The sequence below is a fragment of the Rattus norvegicus genome, chromosome 15 (genome assembly GCF_021556685.1).
Source record: "Rattus norvegicus strain SHRSP/BbbUtx chromosome 15, alternate assembly SHRSP_T2T, whole genome shotgun sequence".
Classification (NCBI taxonomy): domain Eukaryota; kingdom Metazoa; phylum Chordata; class Mammalia; order Rodentia; family Muridae; genus Rattus; species Rattus norvegicus.
This window is the reverse complement of record NC_141548.1, coordinates 7,350,129-7,360,921: the sequence shown is the minus strand read 5'-3', so window position 1 is coordinate 7,360,921 and position 10,793 is coordinate 7,350,129. Positions and strand designations below refer to the sequence as shown.

Sequence of the window (10,793 nt, the reverse complement as noted above, 5' to 3'; positions counted from 1 at the left end):
AATGGAGGTCCCACCAAGATTGGAAAAGAGAGGACAACCTGACGAGATGGTCCCAGGAAGCCGGCCAGTGAAGGAGGGACGTATTGGGGAAAATGGGCCAGGAAAGGTCCCAGTAAGCAGGATACAGAAGCACCGTGGGCATTGAAAGCACGTGCAAAGAAAAATAAAGATTTGGGGTACTGGTGAGTAAACCTTGTAAAAAGGGACAAGGTAATAATGATCAAATGTTTTTGTGTACGTGTTCTTTTAGAGTTATGCTAAAATCTAGAGAAGCAAAGTTAATTCTCATAGATGCTTTTAGTCTTTGGACCCTGATTAGAGACAGTTTACACCCTAGACAAGAGAGAAAATGGTTTGAGAAAAACATTCCTCCCAGACTCTCCACAGATGCTTTGGCAAAAGAAGGAAAGTGAGATTAAGCTTTTTAAGAGCTCTCCTAGGGACATCCTGCCTCCTTGCTGGCTCCTATTGGAGAAGTGCTTATTTCTGGTTCTGTGTCCTTTAGGTAGGGTATCTGAGTCCTTTTGGTGGGACACCATCTAGCTCCTTCCCTCTATGTCTATTGTCTGTCCTTGTTGCACCAAGCTGTCCATGGATGTCAATGTATGTCTGGGTTGTGCTTCTTGTTGCTTGAATGTTTTGTGTTTCATGTTTAAAAGAAAAAATGGTGAAAACTTTAAATGCTGGTTGATTCCCCCTTGATTTAGTTTTAAGTCCTTTCAAGAAAGGAACAAATAAATAAAACAGTTTCAATTGACCTTTGGAGCCCAGCATCCTAGATAACTGGTTATCTCTGGTGTTAACTGTCATGTGTGTCTCTGACTGAATCCTGCCTCAATGGAGGAATGTAGCTAGGAGCCTAGGTCTGTCCACTGGGGAAGCTCCCCAGGGGGCTGGCTCAATGTCTACACTAGCTGGCCTTAAAGGTGCCAGCAGCTTCAAAGCTTCTATGGTAATGGAGCTGTTAGCTGTTTCTCTTAGAGAAATCTTTGACTGTGATATTTGGAATCAACAGGTAACAAGGTGCTTCTTTTAAAATGACAGCTAAAGAAGTAAAAATGGTGTTTGATCTAAGTACTAAAGATATGTGTAGTCACTTCATTTTTTTCTGTTTGGTTTTAAATGTATAATAAGCTTTACATGTCTTGGCTATAGGTGACTGGCTTTTAAGTTATTGGGTATGGTTGAAAATTTGTAATATTTGTAATAGAATGTTGGCTTAAAAAAGGAGTCATTCGAGAAAACACGTGGCATGTGCCAACCCAGGGAAACAGGTCTAGATTGGGATAATATTTTAATATAACTCTTATCATGGAAACCGGACTTGTAAAAGAATTTAGGGCAATGTCTCTTTGGTGAGGTATTAGAGCCTGCAATATCGATCCTTCATATGCAAGGCTTGGCCGTCATACTTTATAGCATGAGGAATGGACTTGGTGTTTTGGAGAGACTGGATTTTGGAGGATAGTTTGGTGGAGGGTGAGTTTTGCTTTCCAAAGATATGGCTGTGCTCTGATGTTACAAGGGAAACTTAAAGATTGTGGCTAATGATTGCCAGTGTTACATTGACTACAGTTTACAGTCTGATCCCAGACAGACTCGGGATTCTAACTCACACATATCTGTGCTTAAGAAAAAATCAAACAGGTGGAGATTGTCACAAGGGTTGATGAGGCTATGGAACTTATAAGAGCATGACAGCCTGCTTCCTCCAACTGCTATTTCAAGAAATACATATAGAATTATTATAGATTTAAAAGATTGGTCTTTTTTTCTTTCCTTTTCTTTTCTTTTTTTTTTTTTTCTTTTTTTTTTTTTTTTTTTTTTTGGTGCTGGGGACCGACCCGGGGCCTTGCTCTACCACTGAGCTAAATTCCCAACCCCTAAGAGATTGTTTTTATACTGTTTCTTGCACTCTTGGGTTGTTGTGAAATATTTCATTTCTTGTGTTTCCTTGGGTTTTGTTTGACTTGACCATACATTTGTATGCCTTTTTGAAAGAAAAATGTACTAATTTTTATTTATTTTGGTGAATTGTTCTTTGGATGACTTTTGTCTGTGGTTCCTCTGAATGCAGTTCCAACGGTGGCCAGAGAGACACCAGATACTGAGTTATAAATGATGGTTAAGCACCCTGTAGGTCCTCAGAGTGAAGCCAGCAGGTTGCCCAGGTCGAACTCCAATTCTAGCTCCCAGTGCACCATGATGTGCTACAGCTTCTCTGCTTCCTCCTGCTCTTCCTTGGCCAGCAGCACCTCTGCATTCTGCCCCTCCATGGCTCTCGCTTGGGTCTCAGTTCCTCCCTCACTTTTGGGGATTTTAACTTTAAGAATGGACAGAAAGTTTACAATTTGATGTTTGTTCTATACCTGAGAAGCTTTTTTGCCAGGAAAAGGGAGTTTCCATTGCACAAAATGGGATGGTAAGACAGAGATTTCAGGAAAAAACATGGGTGAATATATTGAAACCATGACCCCTCTCAAGGCACACTCCATGAAACAACATACTCCAACTTGCATACATTTAAAGGTGAAGGAAAAAAATATTCGCCTCTGGGGAACAGTAACAACTGTAGAAATTGGACTATATGTCACATGCATGGACACTGGGTTTATACATTTCAGGAAGAAGAATATCCCTCATCCACGGTCTTTAGACCTTTGGCTGTTAACAAAGATGTTCTATCCATTTCAAGGTCTGATACAACTCTCCCTCTCCTCAGCAACTGAGTTGTAATGAAGGAGTGAGAACTCTGAAGCTCTGGAAGGAGAGTGAGCGAATGGGTGTTCCTGGCTCAAAAGTGAGTCTCTGGAAAAGCCACTGCAGAAACTGGTCAGTCTGGGTGGAGGTAGTTCGCAAGTAAGCTATGGCATTTCCCACTGACATCACCGGTAGTGTCTTCCCTGGAAATTCTCTTGTATCCAGGAGACACTAGAATGTTCTGTGATGTCAGCAGTGTTGTGGTGACACCAACTGCCTGAGCGATTTCCCTTCATTTCCTAATGGGTTCCCGAGGAGGCATGTTCTCCAGGATCCTCAGTCTCTTTCGGAGGGACAATCATATCCATGCAGGCACCAGACCAAGGCAGAGGGAGGCCAGCCTTCTATCATGTTGGAGAAGAAGACGAATGGAAAGGTCCTTGAGGAGGTCAAGTGAGTACTGGGCAGGGCAAGGGGAGCTCCCTGGAGCAGGTTGGCTTGTGTTGGTCCTTCCAGGAGTAGGACGTATGATTTAGAGCCTCAGTCTTCCTAATGGCTGACCCAGACACAATAATTTCTGATCATTAGTTTGACAGAAAACCAAGAACTGTTATATGTCAAGGGGCTTTCCTTGGATCTCTTTAGTGTCCTGGGCAGTGTCAAAGAATACCAGGATGAGCCTTTATAAGAATAACAAAGTGTCTCTTCCAGGATCGGCTGTTGAAACACTTCATTCTCAGCAGTGTCCTGTAGATTACTTGGGTAATTGATGCCAAGAGGGATACTCTCCTGGTCATATATCAAGGTCTCAGTTACTTTGTCCTTGAACACACATGATTAGGGATTCAAGATGTTAAGCAGTTTGAACTCAAGGACTTACCTGCCTCACATCAGACATTAGCTGAGAAGGTCCTCCAATTCTTCTTGTTTAGGCCAGCTTTAGAATTTCAGTGACAGAGGAATGGCTTTAGGAGGTGTGGTCTATATCTATGATGGCATATGTCATCATATGGCTCTGATGGTGGGAACAGGGAACTAGCTGAGTTCAGCTTAAAGATAGCTTTCTTGCTCTGTCAGGGATTCAAGGTATCTGTAGAACTGTTCATCCTCAGACTTCTGTTTAGAGTAAGCATAGTTTTTCTTGACACTGTGTCCACATATATGCCTGTTTACTGGTATTTATCTACCTACAGAGTTTGATCAGAAGGCATCGTCCCAACCCTCCACGACACCTGTTGAAGAGGAGAGAATGAAGCGTTTGGAGAACATCAAAATTGCTCTCCAGAAGATGCAGAAGGAGAGAGATGAACTCGGGAGAATCCTGGCCGATTACCCGGGAAAGAATTTAAATGACAGGTAGTCACAATGCAAGTTCTGTTAAATCCACATTTCCTCACATCACAGTAGGCTACAACTCCAGGGTGTCCTCATGGTCAAAAGCACTTTCCTGATTGTATCAGAATGTGAAGTTCAGATGGGAATGGGATGGTGGCACAGGCTATTTTAATTCCTACAAACGTAAATCATAGCCTGTGGCCTGATTGAATCACAGGCTGGGAGTGAGGGTAGTAGTGTGTGAGCTCTCATTGTGTGGTTTAAGGAGACTGGACAGGTGTTGGCTTGTGGGAATTTCTAGGTGCTCTGATTATGACCAATCATTGTTGCAATTGACATGGAGGTGCTTTGGGTTCAATAGGTCCTGTGAAGAGCTGGAGGGACCCAATCCCACTTGCTGCCTCACAGTGTGTGACTGGACTGACAACAGGGGATCACTGGTTTTCTCTGATTTTATTCATTGTATTTGGAGATAATGCCACATCCTTATATTTAATTGGCATTCTAATTGTATTTGAGAGAGAGAGAGAGAGAGAGAGAGAGAGAGAGAGAGTGTTTTGTGTGAGTTTGTGTGTGTGTATGCATGTGTGAGTGTGTTTTGTGTGTATCACTTAAGATCTGGGTATTCTATGTTCTGATTTGGCCTGAGAATTATCCTGTGTCAATTTCCATGGCATGATAATGATGAGGGTGAGAGCCTCACTGTGAGCAGTAGAACATTTCACATCTGCTCAGGTGGACGCACATGGGACTCTCCTGGTGCGTGTTATAAATTCTTTTCCCTGTAAATACTGTTCATGTTCCTTTGGGTTTTCATGTAGCAATAGATTCTATGATTGAGAATTGTTACCTAAGAACAGGAGAATACTCTTCATGGGCTTAAGTTGGAGCCTGGATTGTGACACAGGGTCCTCGAATGTTCTTGGCAAGCTAGTCTATTCCTTCAAACCCCCTCAGGGAGCTCAAGCAAATCAGCTCCCTCCTTCTGTTTCCTGGCACTGCTGTCTCCGTGTTCACAATAATAAACTTAATAAATATCAAATGACCCAGTACCAAGAAGCAAGGGCGTGGCATGTCCTAGGCTGGGGTAGTTCAGGATTCAGTCTGAATTCATGTAATTCTTGAATCCTTCATTCATAATGTTATTTCATCCTTGGACCATGCCTTACCACAGGAACAACTTTGAGTCTGAAATGCTCACGATGCAGCACCAGGAAGTGATGACCGACATGAAGAAAATGAGCGAGCAGGTCAATAGAGCTTTGGTCAAATGTACACACCTCACACTGGAAAATGACTGGTACTGGTGAGTAACTTACAAGGTTGTGACCCCAGCACAGGACACAGCATGTGTCAGCCCATTCTTATCTTTGAAGTAAAGTGAGGATCAGGCTTTTTAGTGTTTGAAGCAGACCAGGAAGCCTGTGTCTAAGGAAGGCTCTAGGACACACAGGACACAGAAAGATTGGCCTCCAAGCGACATTCTAATAAAATGGACAAATAAGCACACATGGGGATTAAGTCCTCTTCTGGGAAAAACTTGAATCAATGGTGTCAGGTTTTTGAGAAGTGCCCTGAGTCTTCTGGAATGTGGCTCTTTTCTCCATTTGACCTGTATCTAGGTCATGCTCCATGGCTACTGTGGACTTGGACTATAATCTGGGACTCTCTTCAGATCAGGACCCTAGAAGGAGTAATGGACTTGGAGACGTGGGAGGAAGTTGGAGACTAGCTGGGAGTCACCATTTTTTCTTTGTGTCTCAGCCGCAGCTTCTGCCCCCTCCTAACTGAGTTGTTTGAGCTGAAGAACAATGCCCAGAGAGCACGGCATGAGAACAGGGAGCTTCTATGGGAACAGATTGCACTGGAAGAGTCTATTAAGGAAACAACAAGGTTCTGTGGGGAAGCCAGTATGAAAATCCGTGTAACAAGCAGCCTCAGGTAGGATGAATGAAGCATCAAGGGCAGGTTTTCCTGATATCTAAGCATAAACCAAGTCAAACCAGTTTAACCTTTCTCCACCTTATCCAGACACTCTCCTAGGTCTCATCCAGTTGTTCATCTCTTTGAACATTTACAAAACTTTCTGTGATGTTAGCTTCATGCAAGAAACTGGAGGATTGACAACCAAATCCTCCTGCTCAACTAGAAAATGCATTTCCTTAAGGGGGATCTGTTGATCACACACTGCACACTTACATGCCATTATGCTAGTGGGATGCCATGTGGTAGCCGTCTTTGTAGTGCACAGAACTGATTAGAGTTCAGTTCAATTGCCAAAAGAATGGCTCTCATTGTCAATCATGATGGGGCTTGTGGACTTTCTCTCCTTTTCCCCGTACATTGAAAATGGTCCCTCCTGCCTGTCCAATACGTGGTTTCTAGTGACAGAGCTTGAGAAGCAGTTTGTCCGTCCTGTTTTATGTCAGTGTTTTAGTGTTCTTTCCTGTGGCTTATGTCCTGGAGCTGACTGGATGAACAGGGATGTAGGAAAGACTTCTCTCAGGGTGAGGGTTTGTGTGAGATATGTGAGGATTAGAGGGATATTTTTGTCCAGCTCTCTCAACCTCGTGTGCCCAAGAAGTGCATTCCCTACACAGGTTTACTCTATAAGGGATGGAGAGCAGTGTCTACGCTCTCACTTGACACATTTCCTTTGCCTAATCTGTATTCAGCAACTGTTCTTCCAGCCTGATGGCCTCCCCATTCTTTTCTGCTTCTCACTTATGATTTCTGTTTTTCTCTCTCTCTCTCTCTCTCTCTCTCTCTCTCTCTCTCTCTCTCTCTCTCTCTCTCTCTCTCCCTCTCCCTCTCTCCATCTCTCTCTGACTCTGTGTGTGGGGGGTGTTTTTTGTGTGTTTGTGGGTACATATATGTGTGATCATGTTTATGACTATGGTGCATATTGTACTTTGGAAGTTGTTTTAATTGTTTGTGATATGGGTGTCTTATATATATAAGTGTGTGTATATGTGTGCTTTTTCACATGTGTGTGTGAAGTCATCAAGTTTCTGAACACAGACACAGACACATATATATATATTTATATATATTGTATAAGTCTATATGTGCATATTTAGAAACATGTAAAAGTATACACACACACACACACACACACACACACACACCACAAACACTCTGAGAGAGAAAGAAGAAGAGAAAACATAATCTTTCCAATTACATTTTAAACTGTTCTTAATGGGGTCTTGATCACTATTCAAACTATTTACACTGGGAAAACTATTCATAAACATTGATATTACTTGGAGAAAACTTGAATAGGGTACAGGGATGTGAGGAGAGGCTGCTGTGTGAAATCTATATACCTCAGTGTCGAAACTGATGACTCAGGGCTCTTCTGCCTTCTTTGCTCTCAGTGTATAGTAACACTGGAAGGTCATGTGGCTTGTTGTGTCTTCTCAACATCCTGGTTATGTTAATCGTTACCTGCCACCACTTTCTTTCCAGATTGGCCTAAACTTGGTTGAATATACCTTGGCTTTGGAGTCTGGCCTGGAATTTGTTAATTGAAAGATTAATTTGCTTAGAGTTGAATCTGCAAGCAGAAGATGTCCAGGAGTTATGCTGAGGTGGAATCACATCTTTGCCTCAGACAGAAACTTAGGCTCAAAATCGTCCAAAGCACTCACCCTGTGTTGTGTTGTGGCACTCTTAACCATTGTTATTCAAAATCATTTGATCTGAGTGAAAATCATCTGTAAGGAGGGTTTAGAACAGTGATGACCCTCAGACATTGCTGGAGGTGTCAAATGGGTAGCCCTGTGAGAAGCTGTGTACAACTCTTGTGAAAGTTCAACCTTTTGACACAGCGATTCCAGAACAAGAAGTAGGTGTGAGCAGAGAAACTGTGGCACATTAGTGTTTAGTGGTTCACCTCAGAGCAGCCATGAAGCAAAATTACCCAGATGTCCATCAGTCAGAAAGTGAAAAGGTACAATGTTGTCCAGCCCTTCCATGGACTGCGGCTGAGTTTGATTATACCTGCCAGCATTTGGCTTTGAATTAGCCTTCTCTTACTCGAATTATATCTGATAGCATCCCAGTACAAGTTTTACCTTGGATTGTGATTATGGAGATTTCCTAGCTGTTTGTGCTGGTAGTTTGTTTCCCCTGTCAGGTACTGTATGGTAAAGGGACCTCATATTGAAAAATGCAGCTCACTTTGCATGCACTGGGAAACAGTGAGCAGAGGACTGAAGAGGCTCACCTGCCCCCCCCCCCCAGTGCTCTGTTTCCTGAAATCAGCCTCCTGTGCACGGCCTTGTGACCTTGCTAAGCAGGCTTGGCTAACAGGCCTAGATGTCACATTTCTAATTTCTGATTTTCAGGGGAATACACTTTATTGGCTGAGCTGTCTTTAGGCTATGCTCACTGTGTACTTACCCCACTCCAGGTTTTTTTTTTTCTTATGCCACAATAGTAGACTGGGTGAACCCTTCTATTACCATTAACTGGGAAACTAACCACATTCTGCAAAATACTCTGCTTGTATATGTGAACAAATATATTTGGGTGATTTCAAAAGTGTGTATGTCTGGGTGTCTGTCTGTCTGTGTCTGTATACATGTATGTCTCCATGGACAATATAATCTTCTAATGACCAGGATGAGGAGAGAATGGAGGAAAGTCTGCAGGACCCCCTGAATCAGCAAAAACTGGTCACTGAGCAAAAGGCCTTGTCTGAGAAGATGCAGCATCATTTCGGTGTCACTGAGAGGATTTGAAAGCACAGGATGAGAGGACCCAAGTAGATTCCCTGTACTTATAAACTGTCTTATTGGGTGTGTGACTTTCTCCATAGTTCTCAGCACCTGTCACCTAGGAGCAGCTCAGAATATTTTTCTTGTCCATTTTAAAAGAAATTCCGTCCATGAAGTGTATGTGATCCATAGAGATTCTGGCTATTGTGTACTGATCCCTCCAGTCTGTGCTCTCTTGTATTATCTGAGCCCAGTGCCTTTAGGTCTCCCCACAAATAGTTTTACGATACACATAAACAAAGGAGTGGTATAGTTTATTTTCTGCATGAGTATCTCCTTTAGACTTCAATGCCTACCCTCGGCAAGATTTCCATGCAGCATATTCTTGCCAAGTATAATATCACTTCAGTGTGCATATACTTCTTGAGATATTGTTTCTCTGGATCTTTGCAGATCTTGAGGTTGTCATGTGGACCCCAGGCATATTCCTGCACTGGAGGAATAATAATAGTCTTCATTTCAGTGATGGCCAGACTTCCAAGGCCTTCCTATTGTTTTCTAGTTTGTTCATATCTCTCCTCATCTGACATTGAGACATTGCTACATGATATTAAAATATAATGTATATGTATGATTGGAATTATCTGCTGTTCACTGTTTAATTTTTAGCAGTTTTAAAAGCTGGGAAAATATGCAGGCCTGTGGGATCTCTTACCCTTCTCTCTTGGGCATGAGAGAATGACCTCAGATGAAAGATCATCCTGGATTATCCTGCTGAATTGTGCTGCTGTGTATGGGATAAGTGACATGGCAGGTTCTCACCAGGCCTTTTCCACCCCTAGGTCTGAACACTGCAGCAGAAGCTTTCCCAGGGCACAGAGCAGGACTACAGCTCTCAGAGACAGAACTGTCCACCAGGAGCACTGAGGGTGCAAAGATTGACACCACCTCCCACATCTCAGTCCTTGTAACCATACCAATCTTGGGCTAAATTTGAAAGACCTTGTGATGTGGCCTGGAACACGCCTCATGTTTAACCTTTTGACGACTTGTCCATCAACAACCAACCACTCCGAGTGAGGCAGGTCTACATTCCTCTTGAGGAGATTTTTACCATCTTACCTGCCGTTCTGCTGTGTTTGCAAGGCCAGCAACAGGCTGGAGTTATATGTTGAAGAAACAGCAGTTATTGAATGCTGACTAATTTACTTGTTATATTTGTTTTTAGTTTGAAGTTTGGTTTTATGCATTTGGTTTTATTTGTTTAAGTTTGAAGTTTTGTTATTTATTTGTTAACTTTAGTTTTTTAATTAATATGCTATATTCCTAATGCTATATACATTGAGCTCATTGACTCCCCACTTTAAAATGTTCTTGAATAAATTAATGTTTGCCTAAAAATAACAATGTGACCTTTAACCCTTCACTCACAAGACCGTCCTGAGTCGTGTGTGGTTCTTCCTCCTGTAACAGCACAAGTGTAAGGCAACAGTGGTTTTCTGCAAGTCTCCTGCAGCTTAGGCTTCACCATCAGTTCACAGCCAGCCAGAGCTGCACAGGAAACTGTGCTCTTTATGTAGACAGTTTGTCGTGCTCTGTGGATCCCACATTCATGGCGAAAATTATCCTTGCTTCATCTTGTGCTCACAAATTTAGCTTCCTTTATAATGACAGACAAAGGAGAAACACAGAAGTATTTCTCTAATACATTAGAGGAAATAAAACCATTCAGTAGGGGAATATAAAAAGCGATCAGGACACACGGAGCTGTATGCCTCTGCATTCCTTGTAATATAGCATCGTTTATGTCTGCAGATTTATTGAAATCCAGCAATTTTGGAGGAACGGTATTTTTAAAATTTTTATTAGATATATTTCTTTACTTACATTTCAAACTTTATTCCCCTTCCTTGTTTCCTTCCTTAAGCCCCCATTCCCTTCCCTCTCCCTTCCCCATATGTGTATCCCCTATACATCCCCCTTATTGTTCACCACTATTCCCCTGCACTGCCCCTGGAACATTTTCTTTATTGTTTT

The 10,793-nt window shown here is 42.4% G+C and overlaps 1 protein-coding gene across 1 annotated transcript; it reads left to right on the top strand.

Annotated features, from left to right (window-relative positions):
* The first annotated feature begins 3,011 nt into the window (after positions 1 to 3,011).
* On the top strand, positions 3,012 to 10,160 carry LOC148000777 (disks large homolog 5-like). The gene is made up of 5 exons (XM_087587060.1): positions 3,012 to 3,153; positions 3,894 to 4,056; positions 5,210 to 5,341; positions 5,800 to 5,976; positions 9,599 to 10,160. Exons 1-5 carry the CDS (start codon positions 3,021 to 3,023, stop codon positions 9,681 to 9,683), a joined length of 690 nt encoding a protein of 229 aa, XP_087443186.1. The 5' UTR covers positions 3,012 to 3,020; the 3' UTR covers positions 9,684 to 10,160.
* Positions 10,161 to 10,793: the final 633 nt, after the last annotated feature.

Bases quoted from the DNA above. Each gene is read 5' to 3' on its own strand.
- LOC148000777 (XM_087587060.1), top strand. From the start codon at position 3,021: ATGTTCTCCAGGATCCTCAGTCTCTTTCGGAGGGACAATCATATCCAT. The intron at 3,154-3,893 runs GTGAGTACTGGG...ATCTACCTACAG, and splicing joins AAGGTCCTTGAGGAGGTCAA to AGTTTGATCAGAAGGCATCG. The intron at 4,057-5,209 runs GTAGTCACAATG...GCCTTACCACAG, and splicing joins GGAAAGAATTTAAATGACAG to GAACAACTTTGAGTCTGAAA.